This window comes from Pygoscelis adeliae, unplaced genomic scaffold (assembly GCF_000699105.1).
Source record: "Pygoscelis adeliae isolate BGI_AS28 unplaced genomic scaffold, ASM69910v1 Scaffold255, whole genome shotgun sequence".
NCBI lineage: Eukaryota > Metazoa > Chordata > Aves > Sphenisciformes > Spheniscidae > Pygoscelis > Pygoscelis adeliae.
This window is the reverse complement of record NW_008824872.1, coordinates 157,601-180,650: the sequence shown is the minus strand read 5'-3', so window position 1 is coordinate 180,650 and position 23,050 is coordinate 157,601. Positions and strand designations below refer to the sequence as shown.

Genomic DNA, 23,050 nt, shown 5'->3' with positions numbered 1-23,050 from the left:
GGCTGGAGGTGCGCGCGGCGGCCGGGCCGGGCCGGGCCTGCTGGCAAATGGTGACGTGATTGTTCATGAACTTGCGTCAAATTCCCCAACGGACACAAACGGGGAAGGAAGGGGGCAGCGGAAGAAAATCAGATTTCACCGATGTTACATTTACAGCGTGTTTTGTTAATCCGAGAAAAACCGTGCGTTTACAGGGCCGCACGGTAGCCCAAGTGAAAACTGAAGTGGAAGCGTACAGTAACGCACGGATCTTCACCCCCATTAAATCCTACATTTCAGGCTCCCGGGCAGCGCGCAGGGACCTCCGCCCCTTGCTGCCTGCCTCCGCGGGGTTGGGAAGGATTTCAAACCCTGCGCAGGGCGTAGCTCAGGCGGGGCTGAGCCCACCAAGGAGAACACCCGGCAGAGACAGCCGTCTCCTCCTTTCCAGCACCGAGTTTAAGGAGTCGTCACCCAACGTGGTTTTTGGATTGAACTGTAAGTAGTTACAAGAGGCCGAATAATCAACGTTCGTTATTTACGTTCACACCTACAAGACCTAATTAGTAATTTTTTCTCACAGATGACGTCTGTGAGAGGAAAAGGACCTGGGGGTGTTGGTCAACAGCCGGCTGAACATGAGCCGGCAGTGTGCCCAGGCGGCCAAGAAGGCCAACGGCATCCTGGCCTGTATCAGAAATAGTGTGGCCAGGAGGAGCAGGGAAGTGATAGTGCCCCTGTACTTGGCCCTGGTGAGGCCGCACCTCGAATACTGTTTTCAGTTTTGGGCCCCTCACTACAAGAAGGATGTTGAGATGTTGGAACGTGTCCAGAGAAGGGCAACGAGGCTGGTGAGGGGTCTGGAGAACAAGCCTTATGAGGAGCGGCTGGGGGAGCTGGGGTTGTTTAGCCTGGAGAAAAGGAGGCTGAGGGGAGACCTCATTGCTCTCTACAACTACCTGAAAGGAGGTTGTAGCGAGGTGGGTGTCGGTCTCTTCTCCCAAGTAACTGGCGATAGGACGAGAGGAAATGGCCTCAAGTTGCGCCAGGGGAGGTTTAGATTGGATGTAAGGAAAAATTTCTTTACTGAAAGAGTGGTTAAACATTGGAACAGGCTGCCCAGGGAAGTGGTTGAGTCCCCATCCCTGGAAGTATTCAAAAGACGTGTAGATGAGGCGCTTAGGGACATGGTTTAGTGGGCATGGTGGTGTTGGGTTGACGGTTGGACTCGATGATCTTGGAGGTCTCTTCCAACCTTAATGATTCTATGATTCTATGATTGAGATATTTATGTTCCTTACATAATCAAAGGAGGAAAACAAGCATGTTTTTATTTAAGATCTCCCAAAGGAAAACTCACTTTATCTGAATTATGCATCTGTTGTTCTCCACTTATTACATTGCTGACCTTGCTGAACATTGTGCTGGGCACTCAGGGCTCAATTTGCATAGGTGTTTTCTGAGACTGTGGGCATAAAACAGGAGACACTGGCATAACTGTCTAGTGCTTTAGACACTACTGGAACTGGAAAGCATTAATCTGTGTCCGAAGCTCATCTCTAATGGTGGAAGGAGGAATTAGGTGGATGTTGTTTTACACTGGTGCCATCCCAGCAGTTGTCTGTGATCAATAAACTAGGATATATACCGGTTGGCAAAGTATTCCATCTTTGTTATTAAGAAGGGCCCATACTTGCAGTTCAGAAAACGAGTCATGATACCAGGAAAAAAATGAATATTGAAGCATGGCCATACTGGGACTAAACCTCTATCAGATAGCAGTAGTGGCCTTTTAAATTCTGATTGAGACATTAGGAACTGGGCAGGCGCATAATGAATGTTTCACTTAGCATTCAGCACTTACAGGGAACTAGAATACTGCCATTTGTTTTATACACACAAGCACACACCCATAAGACTACTCTTTATCTGTTTCTTGAGGTTAGGTTGTTAACAGCTGGGTGTTAGGCCAAAGGTATATTCAGCCTGTATCAGGAAGCTTCCATTCTCCCCTCGGGAAGCAGAACGCTGGAAACCTGAAACAGCTTTTTCATATATGTTATCAAATTAGACTGAGTCAAGTAAGAAGTAACTGCCAATGGTAGTGTAACTGTTTAGGCTAATGATGGTCATCTGATTGCTTTTGGATATACACAATATTTATAAATCCTTTTGGCATCAAACATTTCATATTCATATGCTAGCATATGGAAATTGCGGCAATATTGACAAGGTGGAGCAGGCAAAACCCTCAGGCTGCGAATCATTAATCCTAGGTGGTGACTAGTATGATGCAATATGATAATTACTCAGTCCTTCTTTTAAACAGTTTTGGTTGTTTTTTTTTTTTACTTTGGAAGAGGGTAGTAGGAAAATAAATTCAGCTCCTCTGCAGTTTGAAAGTTACTCTGAGCTAAGACATTGGTATGCATTCCCTTTCCACTAGGTCTCCGGAAGCAAAGACAGACGTCTCAATGGCTACCAAGGTAGGCTCTTTCTCCCCTGTGTTTCCCCTCTATTTCTTAATTCCTCTTCTGACTGCTTCATTGTCCACATTCTATGACCCTTGTGTCATGACTGTCTTATAAAATGGATGTTCTATGTGCTTCATACTAATACTACTCTGCAAAGTATTTGTAAGGACTAACTTCAATTTGTTGAGACTTCCTCTCTAGATGATAGCTAAAGAGGATCCTCCAGGACATGAATCAGAACAAGGGTAGGATTCATCTCACCTGACTTTAAACATCTGCATTACAGATTTCTATATATGAGCTAGTCGCGAATGCATTTCATAGTGCAGTTAAACAGGCACCTCTGGGGTGTCTGAAATATGGTATAGGAGTCATATTCTAGAAGCGCTTCTTGCTCTCCACTGATGTTTAAGGATGTTCAGGGGACTGCAGATTTCAGGCTGAAGTTGAAGGTTAAGTGAGATGAATGCTACTGCAGGCATACACCTGATCTATAATACAAACCTAGGAAAGTTGTATTCCTTAGGCTACTGTGAACAATAGATCAAGTTAGACATTTGTTTTTAACTGAAAAATACACCATTGGCTCAAGGAAATCAACTGGTGAAGTTCACTGAATTTGAAGAAAAAATATTTCAGATTTGCATTACTATTGTGAAAAACTGCTAGCAAGCAAAACAACATTTCCTTTCAGAAAATGGACTGTTTTGTTCAGTCAGGAGTTTGAGGACTTTTTAGTCTGGAAGAACTGAAATTTTTGTTTGTGTTCCTTTCTCTTCACTTTGTTTATTAGGTTCATAAATCTTTCATCCTGTATTTAAAGTGTAACACAAAAATGAGTTCCCTGATCTTCTTTATGATACTGTTAGGCATTGACTCAGAGTGAACACTGGCTAGTCTGTAGAAAGCTGCGTTGTCTGTATGGATCCCATAGGTTGTTTCTTGCAGTGAGAAACAGTCTTACCCTGAATGTGTTTCACTTTCTATGGCAGGATGGCAGTGAAGTCCGTCTGTCTCCCAATCTCTCAGAAGGTGAGATAAAAGCCACTCAGAAGAGAAGAGAAAAAGTACTGATGTGTCTGAAAAAACTTGGGATTCATTGTGACCAGGTAAGCACTGACAGTCCTATTAAGGAAAGAAGGATAACACTCCAGTGATGTGAATGGCACACAGAGTGCCATCTGAAGTGAGGTCCAGTCCCTAAGAAGCATCATCTGTCATCACAAGTTCTCCAGAGCAGGCTTTCTGTCCACTGCTGGGAAAAGGATTCTGGCTGGGAATTTCCAAGGAGAAAAAAGGGAGCGGGACACTGAATTTTCAGTGGAATTTCCAGCAACAATTCCTATATTTATCAGCTAATTAATTAATTCATCGACTTGCCCTTGCATATATTTATATACATGCATATTTTTATAATTCTATATGTATGTGTATATATGAATATATATGCACCATTCGAAAGACACGCAGTTAACCACCTGAATGTGTTTGTATCCTAATAAGCGTGCACACACACACCTCTCTGATCTCTCTGTGCGTTCTTGTGCACACATTCATTTCTACCTTTGAACCCTTTCATCCTCAGATGCACACCATCACATACATGATACAGGAACTCCGGCCCCTATGCTTTTTCATATACCGTGACCATAGGCATACAATACAACTCTGCACACATCTTTCTTTGACTCCATGCTCATTTTATCCTCATGGCATGCATGGTGGGTTGACACTGGCCAACAGCCAAACACCCACAGAGCTGCTAACTCACTCCCCTCTCCCACGGGACAGGAGGAAAATACTGTTCAGCAACACTCAAAACATTGGTGTGTTATCAATACCTTTTTAGCAACAAATCCAAAGCACAGCACCATATGGGCTGCTGTGAAGAAAGTCGACTCTGTTCCAGCCAGATCCAGTACAACCTGTTTCTTGAGAAATTTCTGTGGCTGGCTGTAATAGTTCTACCTTACTTTTTTTGGGAAAAAATGAAGTTCTTGGTGACAAAAAGGGAATAGAGGTGACAACTAGAGAAACACAATGAGTACTGCTCAAGATTTATTTATATTTTGAAGCTACAGCACAGAAACACAGCCACAACAAATTTCGGTACCAGGAAGACAAGTGATAGCACAATACAAAGGAGAACCCATTCTGTGACTGTGATGTAAAGGAAAAAGAGAAATAGGGGAAAAGAAGCAGATTGTGGAATGTGTCCTAAAGCAAGAAAGCAGGTCAAGTGAGAATTGCAATAGCCTTTATCCCTGTCTGTTTGTTAAGCCTTTGCTCTAAAAGAAATATGTTTTCTGTCTTCCACTCCCCAGAATAATGTGCCTAATATTGTTGTTCTGGGATCAGGCGGAGGCCTGCGTGCCATGATAGCCTTGCTAGGAACCTTGGTGGAGCTGAAGAATCAGAATATCTTGGATGCTGTCATGTATCTGTGTGGGGTGTCGGGATCCACTTGGTAGGTGCCTGTTGCCTGGTGTGATTGCAAATGTTTTTCCTGCTCCATAGATTCAATGGCAATTTGACACTTTCATCACTGTTCAGAACTCCCTGTTGGGCTCACAACGGATGAACCCAGCGGTAGGTGAGATACTTGCCTGTGCAATGGTGGGAGGCACAGGGAATATTTGTGACATTAACTACAGTTCAGCAAGACTGACCTTTCACCCCCAAAGAGGAAGAAATTAGTGTCTCTCGATGGTGATTCAAATAAAGAGCTCACTTGGCCATTTGGTCTTACCTCCTGGAGGAGGCAATTCCCCCTGTTTACAGGCAGTGAGGAGCAGAAAAGGGGTAAGCAGCCAGGAAAGCGTTGAAAACTTCTAGGTAGCATACTACCCAGAACACCAGGGCTTGTTTACATAGAGGCTGTGGTATATTTAAGAGGGGCCCATGCCACTAAGCCACATCTCTCAAGTGTATGGGAGTGAGCCAGGTGCCTAAATGTAAATACCTAGTGCCATTTCAGGTACTTACTTTGCCAGCCCCCTACCAGTTTGGAAGACCACCGGGTCTCCTGCACGTACTGCATCAAATCTGCCAAATCTGTGGTGATGTCACTCATCCTTGTGGCAGGTTAAATGCATTATATATGTACGGTTATGGTCTTGAATGTTGATACTTCATCTACTTTTTTAGGCTTACCTTATATGCAAAGAAAAGAAATGACATTCAGGAACATGAGCCATTTTAACTTAGGGCCCACGTGCAGCATGTCAATGGCATGCCAGGATTGGTCGTTACGCTGAAGTGACTGTGAAGGGAGTCTAGCTTACAGGTCACATACAGACACCTGCCCTGTAAGGATAGAACTCTGTCTAAATGTAGACATCTCAGTACGTGTATCTGTATGTGACCTACACAACTCTCCTTCCATTTTACTGGAGGGGATAGGTTTATGTTCTCTAAAGACAGACTTCCAGTGACAGTGACAGTTCAGATGCCCTAGGAGGAAATCCTGTCTGGTTTTCAGCAGCTGGTTCAAGAGGATACAGGTCTTTCACAGATCTTGTGTTATTGTCTGCCACATGAGGGTGGAAGTCTTGGACATTTCAGGCCACCTCAACTGTCACTGTCTATGGTTAGGTACCACGTCTGCAGTAATCCAGAACATCTTCCTTGCACAGAGTCAAGACATATGCTGCTCTAGATGAAGAAGGTAATGCTGTACACCTTAATTTATACCTGAATTAAGCTGTGGACTTGGTCTTGGAATAGAGTGAGCCTTTACATCTCTGCAGGTAGACAGCATGAGCTGAGAACTGTAAGTTTAGTAGGAGATGATGTCACTCAGTAAGTGTACCAGATTTATTGGTCCTAATAACTGATAAAAAAAGGTCACAAGCCTCTAGAGCAAAATGATGACATGATGTGAAACATTCTACGTGTTTAAGTTTGTTCTGAGCTCTTTGATGGATTATTTGTGTCTTGGCAGATTTCACATCTTTCCCACTAGTATTCTAGCTGCAAAATCTGTATTCCTGCAGCAATTTACCCTTAATATATGGCACGTACACAGCTGAAATCCAGCTTCAACTCATCTAACTAATTAAATGATGTTATCAGTATGCAGCTGGGATGTAAGTGGTCAAGGAATAATGACACCTTTCTATGATGTAAAGTGCCTTGCTTCTGTAAAAACCTGGGACTTCTTCCTCCTCTGATACATTTTTAAAGACACTCCTATATCTGCATGCAGATTCAAACTAAAAAAGGAAAGTCCCATTCACTTTCCCCTATGCTAGAGCTAGGACTTGCCTTTCTCTTTAAAAGGTGCATGTCCCTCCTGTATGAAGATGGGAAATCGTCAGAAAATTTGATGTCCTTGGAAAAGGAACTGTGCAAAAACCTCAGTAATTTCTCCTGGAATCGTATGAAAGCAGTAGAATCCCTACGGGAGTCATCAGAAGATGAACTTTAGTCACTCACCGACTTCTGGGCCTCCTGTCTTGTACACAAAATACTGCAGCAGGTAAGAAGCTCACTGCAAACACCTTGGGAGTGTTTTGAAGATCTCAGAGGAGTGTTTTGAAGATCTCAGAGTAATTGCAACTACGTTTGACCTCGGTGGGTGTTTTTTGAGGAGCTGTATAAGTTGAAGCAGTATTTTAGAGCATGACATCTTATCTCTAGGTATGGAAAGGTAGAAGATGTTAATCCAACTCCTTGGTTAATCCAGTCTCCTAAGCGGGGCTGTCCTCAGTGTTATAGCAGAGGGGAGGGTCATTTTATGTTCCTTCAGAAGTCCATACTTATCTTCCAGTTTGATGAGAATGAGCTGGCTGACCACAAGGAGGCCTCAGAGACTGGAATAAACCCTTACCCGATTTATGCGGCAGTGGATAAGGAAAAACTGAGTGAAGAAAGGGAAAGGCTGTGGATGTGGTCTACCTGGACTTCAGTAAGGCCTTTGACCCCGTCTCCCACAGCATTCTCCTCGAGAAGCTGGCGGCTCACGGCTTAGACAGGTGTACTCTGCGCTGTGTCAAAAACTGGCTGGACGGCCGGGCCCAGAGAGTTGTGGTAAATGGAGTTAAATCCAGTTGGCGGCCGGTCACGAGCGGTGTTCCCCAGGGCTCAGTACTGGGGCCAGTTCTGTTTAATATCTTTATCAATGATCTGGATGAGGGGATTGAGTGCACCCTCAGTAAGTTTGCAGACGACACCAAGTTGGGCGGGAGTGTTGATCTGCTCGAGGGTAGGAAGGCTCTGCAGAGGGACCTGGGCAGGCTGGATCGATGGGCCAAGGCCAACTGTATGAGATTCAACAAGGCCAAGTGCTGGGTCCTGCACTTCGGCCACAACAACCCCATGCAGCACTACAGGCTTGGGGAAGAGTGACTGGAAAGCTGCCTGGCGGAAAAAGACCTGGGGGTGCTGGTCGACAGCCGGCTGAACATGAGCCGTCAGTGTGCCCAGGTGGCCAAGAAGGCCAACGGCATCCTGGCCTGTATCAGAAATAGTGTGGCCAGGAGGAGCAGGGAAGTGATAGTGCCCCTGTACTCGGCACTGGTGAGGCTGCACCTTGAATACTGTGTTCAGTTTTGGGCCCCTCACTACAAGAAGGATGTTGAGATGTTGGAGCGTGTCCAGAGAAGGGCAACGAGGCTGGTGAGGGGTCCGGAGAACAAGTCTTATGAGGAGCGGCTGAGGGAGCTGGGGTTGTTTAGCCTGGAGAAAAGGAGGCTGAGGGGAGACCTCATTGCTCTCTACAACTACCTGAAAGGAGGTTGTAGCGAGGTGGGTGTTGGTCTCTTCTCCCAAGTAACTGGCAAAAGGACGAGAGGAAATGGCCTCAAGTTGCGCCAGGGGAGGGTTAGATTGGATGTAAGGAAAAATTTCTTTACTGAAAGAGTAGTTAAACATTGGAAGAGGCTGCCCAGGGAAGTGGTTGAGTCCCCATCCCTGGAAGTATTTAAAAGACGGGGAGATGAGGCGCTTAGGGACATGGTTTAGTGGGCATGGTGGTGTTGGGTTGACGGTTGGACTGGATGATCTTGGAGGTCTCTTCCAACCTTAATGATTCTATGATTCTATGATTCTAAGAAGGGGGAAACTTTCCAGGTAAAATATGGGCTCCTATGTGTTAAATACCATGCATCAGGTTCCTTTAACCTAATGGCAGGCATTAACTGTGCTGACATCCCATTGCAGTTTGTCAGCCTATGTCTTTGTTTATAGATAATGGAGAAAAACAGGCACTTCCAGGGGCCAAATCACATTTGGTAAAAGTGCCTTTCATGATAGGATAAGGTGAGGCATCCCTAGAATAGAATGGGCTAAACAGATTAAATATAATGTCAATAAAATAGATCTTCAAAATGTAGAAGCCTGAATACAGGCATTTAGTGCCATCATAGATCTCCCTGGCCTCCATCTGAGTGTTGAGCAGGGTGCAGATCTCTTGTAAATGCTCTATCACACCTGTCAGCCCTGTGTGGAGCTCCAAAACAATCCAGTGCTTCTAAAACTGAACTAGGCAACTATATCCTTTTTCAGTAGTTAGGGAGATGGCCTTCACATGGAGTTTACTTTCAAACAACTACTTTTACCCTGTCCCATTAAACTGACTTTTCCCTCACTACAGTTTAAAACTCTGACTGTCCCTCCTATCCCTACTTGCACAGAGGACAGATCATCTCCTTCCACTTATCAACGGTAGGCTTTGATTTAAGGTGATGGGACTTGATTTATAAAGCACAAGCTGGCCTGGAATTGTGATAATCCTGGAAGGTCTGAGTGAGAACTGGAAACTTCAGTCTGGAAAGGAAATGCGATCAAGGAAGGGATTATGAAATGAAGAGTAGGTGGCTTTGCAGTTTGGGCAGGTGGGTGCAGGATAACAGTCACAACCAACAAAAAGTTTCACCATTGCTATCAAATTTTATTTTCCATACCTGTTAAAATAATTGATCCCTCTCTGGAGCAAATAGACTTGATTCAGTTGTCCACACAGAGGCCTGTGGTTCCATTTGAGATGCCCTACCATACTCTGCCTACTTCCCTACTTCCCCTACTTTTCTAAAAGAGTATGAGTGTTATTTCAGTCCTGTGTCATAACTGTTGGCCCCATGCAGATGACTCCATTCACCATAGGTCCCTAGGTACCACGGGTTCCTAGTTACATATCTGTGGGTACTTGAATCAAGCCCAATCTCTTCTCTTCATCGACCCTAGAGAGTGTTACGGCAGGCAGACTCTGTCACCTATGCATAAGCATCGAGAGGCCCTTGAGATATCTAACACATCTGAGAGATCCGCACAGAGCTGTACAATATGACACATGATCTGTGGGAAACCAAGACCTTTCTGGTGTGGCAGCTGGAGGCCAAGACAGGAAGGATACCAAGAGCATATTGAAGAGCAGGTGGTAGGATGCTTACGACTAAATTTGTTCCCCAAATGCCAATTCATCTTTGTCAGCTAATATCAGAGGATTTTAGAAAGGAGGAGAAAGACAACCAAAATGCTACTTTGGGACAGTGACGTCAGCTATGCTTCCCAATACTGAGTGACAAAGCTGTTTGATTTTTCTCAGGGACTTGGTTTGAATTCACTCCACATGAGGCTGGATATGCTGCCTTGGGTGCTTTTGTGAGTACCAAACACTTTGGAAGTGAATTTGAGAAGGGTAAGCTGAAGAAAAAGAAGAAGAAGAAACACATTTGTTGCATGCAAGGTAAATCTTCCTAATTCCGCTTTGTAGAAAAAAATACAGGTTTAGCTATTCTGTATCTTTCTGTAGGTAACAAGAATGCATCTATTATTCCATGAATGCATGCATAATAGTATATGAATTCTGGAGAGCAGTTTGTCTCACTTTAAATGTTCAAACTGGAACATCTGAATGCCTGTCTACACTCCACTGTCTACATTGACCAATTTTCTGTGGTTGTTTTGGGAAGTTAGAGACCTACACTGTAGACTACTGAAGTTAATAAAATAGTTCCAACCTGAATGTCTAAATATTCTATAATCCCAGCATGTTCACTTTACAAGGAGAAACGCTTCCCAAATTCGATACATCCTATTGTGAGGACTGGTAGCTCCTATTTTGCTGATTTGTTTCACTCTGTTTCAGTTCAGATCCAAAGTTCTTTCATTCCCTACCTAAGCAGTATAGCTGCAAATCTCATCTCACTTGTCTGTGACACAACTAAACATACTTGGCATCCTAAAAAACATCTTGCGTTTAATGACTTTGTGCCCTGGTCTCCTCAAAACACACCCTTGGCATCATGCTATGGGGGTGAGGGGGAAGAAAAAGGCACTCTAGTTCTTATTGTTTAATTCACTCAGAAGGAAAAACAAATAAACACAACACATCCATGAAGAGTACTTATGCCTCCATGCGTGACGTGGGCCCAGGGAAGTGCTCAACCAAGAGTTCTGCAGTGTGAGAGTACCCAATGTTTTCCATGGGATTCTGGCCTTAAGGAACATAGAAAGCTGTTCTACAAAAATGTGTAGACCTAGCAGGACAAAGAGGGAGTAAATACTCTCAGGAGGTGTATAATTCTTTCAGTAGACAGTGAGGGAAGACTAACAAGGAGTTTCGATTTAGACATCTGTCTTACAGATTTTGAAAGTTAAGTAAGAGAAGTGTACTACCGAAAGGCAAACTTGGACTGAATTTTTAGTAAGACTGTTATAAAGCAAGCACTTTAAGTACATTTTCTTTTTTTGTTTCAGCCTTATGGGAGAGTGCTCTTGGAAGCATGGAAGAAAATCTAAAGTTTATACGAGGTACTACATTTTTTCTGTGTCTGGTATGCTCAAATCAGTCGTGGCACCTGCTGAAATTGAGCGCATACTTCACATTACCCTTGAGTAATCCCTGCAGTCCTCTAGTTCCAAACAGAAATACAGCTATGCCTAACAGAAGCTCCACTGGTACCCCATTTGTCATCACTGGAGATGACAAGATAGGGGTTGTCCAGATCTTATCCAAGACTGTGCAGCTTGGCGAGCCAAAATTCCAACTGTATCAAAAGAGGAGCGCTCTGTGGGCATCTGACTGGGAAATGGAGGCTCACAATTGCAAAAGCTGGAAGCTGGTGACTTCTGGCAGCAGGAGGAAGGCTGCTGCTCCCCCTGAAGATTTGCAGTTATGGAATACATTTAGTAGGCTCAGAAAAGATGAGGGACTGCAAGCATGAGGGACTGAGAGCTCTGTCAAATGAAGCATGAGAGCCAGATGAGCCTGACCACCAATAGAAGGAAGTGGTGAGTGATAGCAGTGAGAGGCTCCGTGCTGCAGTGGACAGACACCCCCATCAGCGGATCTGATCTCTTGTCTAGGGAGGTTTGCTGCTTGTTGGGGTCTTGGATTTAGGAGACCTTGTGGAGAGGGAGCTGTTGCTTGTGTGGCCCTCAGGTGATAACCTGTGGAGCACCCCCCAGTGCTCCTCATCATGGGCACCGAGGAAACTGCCAAGTGGGACCCGAAGTGTCAAGCATGACTACATCTGGTGAGGGATGTGAAGGGCAACAAGAAGGGCTTCCACAGGTACATCAGCAGCAAAAGGAAGACTAGGTAAAATGTGGACCTACTCCTGAATGGGGCAGGAGTCCAGGTAACAAAGGACGTGGAAAAGGCTGAGGCACTCAGTGCCGCCTTTGCCTCACTCTCTACTGTTTCGACTGGCCTTCAGGAACCCCTGGTCCCTGAGACCAATAGGAAAGTCTGGAGCAAGGAAGTCCCTTATCCTTGGCAACATGTAAACAAGTTGCATCAGGTTAAGGAACATGTAAACAAATTGGATGCAAGCAAGTCCATGGGACCTGATGGGATACACCCACAATTGCTGGTGGAGCTGCAATTGCTTGCAGCTTGCCCCATGTTTTCCTTAGGGGACTGACAGGAGTGTCAGCCAGGCACAAGGAAATCCAGACCTCCTTGTCACTCATACACATAATGATTTGTGAGATCTTGAACATGTAACTGAAATAACCGCCCTGACATTTTGGAGGGATTCACTCGTGTGAGATGCACTTTACTAACCGGCTTCTGGGAAGGTGGTGTTACCGCAGTCTTGTGTGGCTGCTGTGGCCAGGGAGTACAAGCGAAGCCTGCGCCATGCAGATTCAAGGCTCATGCTCACATTCAGGTCCAAACTTCCTGCTTGTCCACACTGCCTGTGAGTCAGCGCTGGCTCTAGATTGCAATACGCCAGCTGATCTTTCCACCTGGGAAACCTGGGGACAGCAGGCATGGCAGAGCAGGTGAAAGAGCAGATCTGGCTCACCCTCACATCTGCCGCTACAGGCAGTCTGTATGCCAGTGTCTGTGGCTCTTTTGGTGGGAGAACTTAGACCTAAAATTTAGACATAAAAATCCAGATCAGGAACAGCTCAGCTCCAGTTCCTGAAATAAGTGCAAGTCAGCATGTATGTTCTAAACATAAATTTAGCAGAAGATAAATCATACTGTGCTAACCATCATTGCTGGTTGACAACAGTCTTCAAGGAAAAGAAAGTAAATAATAAATATGGCACCTTTCATGGACCTGTTGCTCTGTTCTCTTTCTCCTCTTGTAGAATTCAAATTTCCACAGAATTATTTTCTTTTGTTTTTTTTTGCTCTTCTTCCATCTTGAAATGTTCACCTGGAAAATTTAGACTTTAATGACTGTGAAACACAAAATGCATTCCCGTGGTATTCTCTTGGTAATACTGGAACAAATCACATCAGGCTTCACTCAAATCATCATTAAATTTCTAATTCCTTTATGTATTTATTTGTTTGTTTGTTTATTTATTTTAAAATTCAAAATGGGAATGAAGTATTTGAGGCATATTAGAAAATTCCCATTTACTCCAAACTATATTTCTGCTCCTCCTCCTGCTACTTTGTTTCACGGAACTTTTCCTCCAAGATGAACACAAAGGCCATCTGAATCCTGGTATGGTTGTGCAGCTGTCCAGATGTGAATGCTCACTGTTAGGTGTTTTTATTGTCAACAGAGAGAATACTCACTTTGGCACATGGTTCCTCTCACCAGCTTAAACAACTTCTTTAGGATAAGAGGAATGAGGTCAGTGTTTCTACAGATTTCACTGGATGCAGGGACTATATCTTCACTAGTTCACGTCAGTTACTGTCTAATCAGATGTTTGGTAAGATAAATTCCACTCTGATGTAACTTTTCTCTCATCTTTCTTAGAGAGTAATTCAGATACCTCCATGGCTTATCAGCCCTATATTCTTCTACTAGACCTTCAGTTGTGTGCTGTAAGTGGGAGTGATCCTAAGGAAGTCTTCGAGAAATTGTTGAATATATGGTCAGGCAAGTGAATGATGCTGAGATTTCTAAGCACTTGCATTCTCAGTAACATGGTTTTACAAATGGTGATTCCCTTGTTGTGCATTCTCATATTTTCCTTTTCTTCCTTTCTCTCTTTTTAAGAAGACAAGGAAAAAAGTGCATCCTACCAACTGTGCGTTGAAATGTGTAATACTTGGGCAAAGAAAACAAAGGACAAAAGAATGGAAAGCTGTGCTGAACTGGGCAAAGAGATAGAAAAGGAATTTGGAGGCAAGTATTGTGCATTAATGCTTATCATAACAATAATGCCCTCTCCACCCCAGGTAGAAATGTCCACCTGTATTTGTAGTAAAAAGTTGCCCTGTAGGTCGCCATCTATGTGTTTCTTCAATGTGACTGATTTTGTGCTTTTTCTCCGCTTGATCTTCCTCAGTGTGTCTTGGAGAAGAAGGTACTCTGAAAGGATTTTCACCATTATCCCATGCAAACCTCCTAGGCAAGTTTATCTCATTTTTAATATCTTTGATTACTCTTTGTATTGTATGTGCTTTGAAAAGTTCCAGCTTTGGAGTTTTGTGAACTTGAATTCCAGTGTAAATCTTGGGTACAGCCACTGTAGGAAGACCTGGTGAAAGCCATATTGCAGAATACGTGCCAGTGATATTCTCATCCAGGGACTACTTGCCAATATCCACAAAGCTTTTAAGTCTCATGAAAGCACTTAGAATCTGCCTCCCTAAGTAAATAGAATAAGAGATCTAATCCTGAAGAATCACTGTTTCCCATCTATCTTTGTTCCTGACTGAGCCTGTGTTGTCAGCAAGACTTCTCAGACATGCCAAACTGATGAAGTACAGGATCTCGGCAGCTGCAGGTAGTGGATTACTGAGTGGATTGCTGTTGGACACCTAGTGTGCCCTCATGTCAAGTGTCATTTGGAACTTGCATCATTAGGGAAATTTTGAAAGAAAAAGTCATGAACCAAGACATCGTAAAGCAAAACTGGGTTAAGCAAAACTGGGTTTTCTTTACAGGCAACTCCATTCCTACGGTGTTTGGGGTTTTTTTGGCAGCTAAGCAGCATTTCTGCCCTTTTATATAAACTGAAGCTTGTTTTCAATGAACTGAACTCACTCAGCTTATGTCTGCAATATTTAATAGACTTGGTTGTGGGTGGAATGAGGATTATTTGGATTTGCATCAAAGAGAGCAGGAAGAGGTCTAAGCAAGACACAAATAAGTTACAAAGTAAAATTTCACACTGAAATTCCTCAAATACATTTGCAATGTTTAGCTGGTACACGACCTGTTTAGATCCAGGCCTCTGCTCATTCCATCAGCCCCAGGGTATGGGCAGGTTTTGGCAAGTTCCTTCTGGACTGAACTGACTGGTACTCTGAGAGTAAATCTGGACATTGCAGACAGGTCTTTTTTCTCTCTAATGCCTGTTCCAAGGAGTGTATTCACAGATAAGGCCTGGATTGTCTCTGTCTGCACAGTACGGTCCTCCACTCTTTCACTGGGCTGGTCTTCTCACATTCTCTCACATGATCCCTTGATGCTCTCATGGCTTTCACCTAATGTCCCCCACCTTGTACAGGTCATTCGACCAAGCTGTAGCACGGCTCTCATTTTATTCAGGGCCCTTTCAGCTGGAAAGAAGATGAAGAGAAATAACAACCCCTCTGAATCACAAGAATGTTGTAAGAGGCCCAGGAAAGTTCAGGCCTCACTCTTGTACAGTGCTGGTGTAATCAGTCCACTCCAGAGCCTGTAAGCCTCAAGCTTGGGAATATGCCAGCTGGTCTAGGGCCCAAGTCCTGTATAGTTTGTGCCCTGAGCGGCTCACTCAAATCTGTTTCAGCTGTACTAAGATTCCATTGCTTAATGTTAATTGTTTGAACTAGTGGAAAGCATGGTTCTTTCTTTTCTGAAGCTCTCGGGCCTTGGCCCGCAGGCTGGCTGTACACTGTCTGCACATATTTCTTCTACCACCACCCATCTCCCCCAGATTTTGTCGCACCAGTTGAAAAGTGACGTTCTCTAGATTCAGCTATGTTCTGAATTGTATTGTCTCTTCCCAGGCTCAGTGTGGGATGTCGGTAAGATGGTGCTTAAAACAATCCAATGTGCCTTGACCTGGAAATGGGGAACGACTAATAACTTCCTTTACAACTGCCGTAAGAATATCGAATGAAATTATGATTTGTTTATATTCAGAAAATACAGAGTGGTTATGCTATCCGACTAGATCTAGGGGGCAGAATGCATGGGGTTTAGCAGAGCTTTTATGCTGTGTTTGTGTGATGTTAAACCAAGAAAACTGGTTTTGCCATTTACTTTCTTAAAACAGCGAGTTAGATAGCTTTCCTTCCCAGGATCCACCCTCTGTTAACAGCATTAATTTGCTGCCCATTCGCAGCCCCTTATGGGCAGCGAATAAACTAGTCATAAACAGAATTATTTCACACTACGGGAATCCAGATCTGCAACATCATTGCAGATATATAAGCTCAATTCTGTCACATAAACACAAGCATCTAATGACACACAAACTGCCCTTGTATACAAGGGACAACAGCATTAAGTTGGAAGACATGAAATAAAACCTATAGGACCCCTGTGCCCTTTTGGAAGAGAACCTGGAGGACACAAGAAGTAACCGAAGGAGCTGGAACTGGACAGCTAAGTTTATGAAATTGAGTTGTGCTCCTGTTGCATGAGCAGTAACATTGGTCTCTAGATTCCATTGCCTCCCCTAGCTGGATGTTCACTGATGATAATGGAAGCTTTGGCACCTAGCGTGTAAGTAGAAACCTGCATTTAGACAACTGCAGTTAGGTGTCATGATCTCTAGCTGGCTCATGCATTCATTTTTCTGCTCAAAGATGTTCTTATCTTAAAACTGTGGGTGCATAATTCTAGGGGTGTGACCTCATGGCTTTCCAAAAGTGCATCAGGAATTCTGGTCTGCAGCTGACCACAGTCAGAGAGAGGTAGGTCAGAGGGATTTGGATTCCTCTTGTCAGAATACGGTTGGACATCTGGTTGGGCAGGAGAGGCAGGTCTCAATACATTGTTGGGGTGCATCATCAGTGAAGACCAATGGACTCTTTTGGGGCTGGTCATGTGTCTATATATATGTATTTGTATATGTCTTTATGAAATCTCATTGCCTTTTTTCATTGGATTAGCTAACGTTCAGCCCTCTTACCTGGTCAAAAACAAAATCATCTCTTTGATTGACGCTGGCCTGGCAATAAATTCTGCCTATCCTCTGGTCCTTTGAGCACAGCGGCAAACAGATCTGATCATTTCCTTTGATTTCAGCTCTGGAGATCCTTTTGAGGTACATGTGTGGGTATGGCTTTGGAGAACCTCCTTTGGGGTCATTGGGCTGGGGGCTGCAGACATGCATTACAATCATTGTCAAAGCAATTTTTGAAGAAATGTCTGAACAGATTCTGACAGGTTGGTATGCTGATCATCACGTTGTTTGGGCTTCTTTTCTAGGCAGTTGGCAGAAACAGATACTTGTAGAACGTGAGCCATTTTGTCTGTCTTGTTCACAGGTATTGTATGGTAACCTACCAAGGTTATCAAGCTGTCAGGCTATCAAGGGTGCATCAGGGGGAAAGCTCACAAATTTCTTAGCCTCCCTTTTTTCCTTAGGGCTGACCAGAATTTTTTTGCGGGTGAGTGATATTACTCCTTCCTTCAGGGCAGTTGATGACATTCATCAAAGAGAACCTCATCCTGGTGAGCAGAATGAGGAAATGACAGTCTCACCAGCAAAAAGCCTGCAGCAGCTGCGGGGGTTGGGAATTTCCAGAGGCAAGAAAGGAGCAGAAATGCAGCCAGTCTCAAAGATGACAGAAAGCAAGGGTATTTCCTAGAGACTCAGGTGCTGAATGGAACTTTTTGAAAGAATGGAAACAACAGGAAGTTGTTAAACTTTCAGGTAACAAAAATTAAGGAAAGGATGCACTCTAAAAAAAACCAGAAAAAATCCCTCTACTGTGAGCATATCAGAGATTGTTTACAATTATTTTTATTTTTCTTATTCTGTGTTTCTAGCTCTGAAGTCTTCTATTTTGTCAGGGGAGTTAGGTGGGGGAAGGACACTATACAAAACTATCACCATTCCTTGCTATAGTTTGTGTTCCTTTCAAACCTAATGTTTGATTTGGAATTTCTTTCGGACTTGAAGTTTAGTGTCTCATAAGAATTTTAAGTGTGCTAGGATATCTCAGATTGCTGCTTCTCTGCGTATTTTCAGTGTGGTCACTTTAGGGACAGTGGATGCAGCTGCATCTGGAGGCTCTGGCTCCTTTGAACATCTTACAGTAGGCATTGAAAATTAACTGATCTTTTCAAGTGCCCATTTCTGTTTGACTACAAATAAGATTGTCAGGGAGCAGCAAGGGCCAGCTCCTCCTTAAGGGACAGGGAGCCAAGCTCAATAACATGACCAGCAGGGCAGGGGCCTCACCAGCCAGGGTCCAGCCCTGCAGCACCTGAGAGAGACAAGCAGGACAGGTCCAAGATTGTCAGACAGGGTCAATCGGGAGCCCAGATTATCAGGCAAGTCCATGGTGAAAAGGCAGGTCCAGGATCAAGCCGGGAAGTCAGTCCGTGGGTCAGGGTGTGGATCAATGGAGTCCACGGCCAGACACATCTGTGGCTGAGCTGACCACTGCTACTTGTACAATGTCAGTGAGGCCCCTGGGCCAATGGGAAGGGTATGGGTGGAGGCCCCAGGACCGTTAAGGCCTATTAGTGCATTCAGGACACTGACAGTAGTCTTCCATCCCAGCAAAGTGTGTCCTCATGCTTGGGAGGTCTGGGTTCAGAAGGGCCTTTCTGTAAAGTGATTTCATTGCAGTGGTTGTCAGTGGACTATTTCAGGGGTCACAGAGACAGGGCAGGGACTGGGAACTGGAAAGGGGACATGGCATGAGAGATTTGGGGTTGAGTAGGGATGTTCAGCCGCCTACAAGGAGGGCCGGGGTCCAGGCTGGATTGGAAGTGAAGAGGGTGGGGCAGGGGATTCTCTGAGCTGCCCCTGGCAAGCCTTGGAGGGTTGACAGGCTTGAGGAAGGACCTCGCTCAGGAGCCTGGGAAAGGGTAGGAGGTTGGCACCGTGGGGATATCAGAGCCCAGGGCCAGGCTCGCCCCTCAAGAGGAGTCATAGCAGCGAGGTCCTGCACAGGCGTGGGCCAGGCTCCATGGTGCTTGGCACAGGCCTCAGGAAGGCCTGAGCTAACCGCCAAGAGCCAGCTGCTCCTAAGGGAAAGGGAGCCAGGCGGCATAACAGAGCAGGCAAGGCAGGGCCTTGCCAGCCAGTGTCCAGTTTCACAGGATCCAAGGGAGACAAGCAGGGCAGGTTCAACCAAGGGTTGGAGTCATCAAGCAAGTTGGTTGTGACGAGGCAGGTCCAAGGTCAATCTGGGAAGTCAATACGGATTAGGATCGGTGGCAGGTAAGGATCAGGTCTGCTGAGGGTAACCAGTCCAGTGATCGCTGGGCAGGTCCATAGTGATGACACCATTCCAAGGTCAAGCTGGGAAGTCAGCCTTTGGGTCAGGGCTCAGATCTAGAGTGCTGAGGCACAGGCATGGCTGTGGCTGAGCAGGAGACCAGTGTGCCTAGCACATAGCTCATGTAGGGGTTGAAGACCCAGGCGTGAGACTAAACGGAGCTCATGGGCTCATGGGAAGGATCTGGTCCTTACCAACTCACACCTCAACAAAAATAAAGGAAAAGGGGTTTGGAAAATGTAATTCTTCAGGGAAGAACAGCAGAAACCCTTATTAGAGGTAAGAGAAGCTCCTATCAGAAGGCATAACACTTTTTGACAGACAGCATTTACAGCAAAATACCTCTTTTACCTTTGAGGAGACCTCATATCAGTATCTGTAAGAATTTTACTCAGTTTCCCTTTGTGTAGGCTTTTTCCTCCTAATATACTCCATTTCCTTTCTCCTTTGATAAAAAAATTTCATTACAAATGAGGGTAAATGTACAATACTGTTTCTGGAATTGCTTCCATTTAAACATATATGCCTAGGGGATGAATTTGGGTAGCTTGAGTTAAAAAGAACTGGCTAGGCTTTCAAAATATTATTACTCTTTCATATCATTCCAGGAAGATGTTGTGAGAGGTTTGATTGCCTTTTGTGACTGCAAGAGTCATCATGTCTTTAACTACAACTCCATCTTTTCCCAGCAGTGATTAAGGAAAAGGGATAAATCTGTAGAATCTAACCCCCGAGGCAATTTGGTGGGGTGACAGAAATACCAAGGTGTCAATAAGTGCCTGTCGATGGGAGAGGCCAGTAGTGCCTAAGGCCCCATCTTTGGTTGTGAAGTGCACTCTTTGTGGAGGGGTTGCTGGAATGAATTGTGTAAGATCCCAGTTACTCTGGGAAGCTTACATAAAGTGTCTGCTGTTCACAACCCTTGTGCCATCTAGAGCAGAAAATTGCAAACCCATTCAGAGAAGAGTGAAAAATACTCGAAGGTTGTTTCTTCCCCTGAACTCCTGAACAGTTGGGAATAGTATTTCTCAGGGAAACCACAGAAAATCTCAGTTTGTGCAAGCTCCCAACACAACGCCTACCCCAGCCAATGCTTTCATGCAAAATCCAGCCAACATTAAAGTTAATGTGTGCCTTGAATCAAGTGGTTTAGTGTCTCCCTTTGCCAGTCAGATCGACATAAGCGACACACAGCGAGTTTTTAATTTTGTTAGAGTGGCAGAGCAACAGAAGGGGTTGCTTTGGAAAGCAAAATTTGTTCTGAAAGTCTGTGAACCTGGTGATGTCTTCAGGCTGCTTTATAGATGCCAAATCCCTTTAATTTTGGCATCTTTCCACATCAGCCACATTGCCTTTCTGGGTGTAGCTGTGATTTGTTAAACAAAGGTTCTTGCTGGAAGTGACCCCAGAAATGAGTGCTTGATTTTCACTTATATTCTAAACTTAGTCTGTTCCTCAGAGAATGCTTGAGGAAAACTTAGACTTTTAAATCTATTATACATTACAATTAAGTATAGTAATATAGATGGTTAGTTTCTTAACTAACCATCATTGTTTTGTAGCGATCAATTTAATTAATTTAATCACTTTAATTAATTTAATCAATTTAATTACTGGAGATAGGATTGATTTATTCTAGGAGTTCAGAAACAAGCAAACAAACTAAAAAATGCATACAATTTCTCTGTGTCTCAGACTATCAAGAAAACAGATGCATACTGCCGGGCAAACACTATCCCATTTCCCAAGATAGAGGATCAGGAAATGGATGAGAACAACCCTTCTGATTGCTATATTTTCCGAGGAGACAAGTCATGCCCTGCAGTCATGCACTTTCCACTCTTCAACAATGTGAATTGTTCTGGTAACATGCACTCTACACAACTTTATCTCTGTATATTTGTACTTCATATTCTCAACTTCCAATGCCATGCATTTCAGAGTCCTTCTTTACTCAGCACTGCTGCCGCAAATGGGCACAGAAGACAAGGAACAGGGCAGGCTCTGCGTATAATGGATAGAAGCTTGCATGGGCATTAACGTACTCACCCTCTCAGATAGGCGACGTATGTCCCGAGCTATAAGGATTTTACAGTCTTCTTGGTTTGTTCTGTAAACCAGTGTAATTAGATTGTGGTCCTTCTACTAAAGAGGAGCTGGGGAAGCATCACATTTAGAAGGCAGAGTAACCAAGTCTGGGATATTTACCACCACTTCATTTTATAGTTATTGGTGAGGAACAGGCAGGTCCAGAGAGAGATTTATCCCCCTCTCTCAGACAACTGATTAAGCAGGTGATGAAAGAGGCACCTCCAGACCCTGACTGATCTCCTCCTCTCTCTTCACTGGCTGCAGCAGGATCTTAATGTGATAAAGAGGTTGTATGTGAAACTTGCAGATCTTCAGGGATTAATGTTTTCCTCAAGTCCATGCTTCTCCTGAATGATCTTGTAGTTTTCTGTTTGGCATTTACTTACACATCTTGTCTACCTTTTTTCTAGATAAAATACAAGACTACAGAAAAAGGTTTCCCACCTTTCACACGTTCTTCCCAGAGGGAGAGATCAAAGATCTCCTTGAGAAAGCAGGGTTGAATGTATCCAACAACCGTGAGAAGATTCTGCAAGAGATAACACAGATTGTGTCTTCCTCTCACACAAATTAGTTCTGAATGCGAGGGGTTTTTTTTCCTTCAGTACGAGATAATGGATTTATGAATTGCTATAAATAGTATACTTTACCCCACTGCACTTTTCATTTTGGCCATTTGGTGTTAGTCTTCATACTGTGCTCTGGACAACTGTAATGTAGATTTCTCCATCTCAGCTACCTCTCTAAGTTCCTCTATAGTCAAAAGAACCAAAAGGTGCTCTTAGGGAGTGAATCATGTGGCACATTTTAAACACGTTTGTGAGAATAATATGGGCTGAGTTTCTGAAGGGCTGAAGAGGCTCCCTTTAAAATTGGCTGAGATGGAGGCATTGGTCTTTGCAAGGAAATTCTAAAAGTAAAAAAAAAAAAATCTAAAAATAACAAAGAGGAAGAATAAGGGATGAAAGGGGGGGGGGGGGGGGGGAGGGGGGGGTGAGAGAGGCTTTCCACAGAAGAATAGCTAACCAGGCAGTATGACAGATAATAAAGAATTAGACAGATAAGTACTAAACAAACACATTAAAAGGGAAAAAAGAACTGCTATAATTTTTGCTTTTGACAATGGAAGATGAATAATAGAGGAACCATGAAAGAGATGAAGAAAAGTCCGATGGTCAGACACTTACAAACAATGCTGGTAAAACTGGAGTGTCTCTGCACAAGGGGAGGATGTCTGTCTATATGAACCAAATGTGAACTAATGCTAGGCTCTGGCTTGCTCATGAGACTGGCTTTTCTAACCTCTTTCTTTCTCTGTGTTTCTCGCTTGTTCATTTTTCTGCATTTTCTGTGTATCATATTTAAACTTAAGTGTTTCTTAAATAGGTGAGCTATAGCTTGTTCCTAATGGCAGCCATATTTGGCTTTGTCCCACAGTGTACTGCACAATCCCTGTCAAAGAAAGTGTCTGTAATAACCTGGCATTGAACAAGTATATCTGTGATGATAGAAAAAAAAACACACCAAAAAAACCAACAAGCCTCCTCTGAGCTGTCCTGGAAGTCTTTAACTTGCAAGCTTTTTCTTGTGTTTTTTTGTGTTCAGACTGAATTAAAACCCAGGAAATTCAATGTAAACCCCAGAAAACACTTCCTGTTTTCACTGTGAGGGTGGTTGGACACTAGAACAG

The 23,050-nt window shown here is 43.9% G+C and overlaps 1 protein-coding gene across 1 annotated transcript; it reads left to right on the top strand.

Annotated features, from left to right (window-relative positions):
- Positions 1–2,453: 2,453 nt before the first annotated feature.
- Positions 2,454–21,934, top strand: PLA2G4C (phospholipase A2, group IVC (cytosolic, calcium-independent)). Its single transcript, XM_009324507.1, is given in 10 exon segments — positions 2,454–2,465; positions 3,446–3,562; positions 4,778–4,920; positions 6,735–6,843; positions 7,225–7,318; positions 8,508–8,525; positions 10,000–10,140; positions 16,924–17,078; positions 20,965–21,133; positions 21,771–21,934. Coding segments are annotated over 10 exon segments (1,122 nt in total).
- The last annotated feature ends 1,116 nt before the right edge of the window (positions 21,935–23,050 follow it).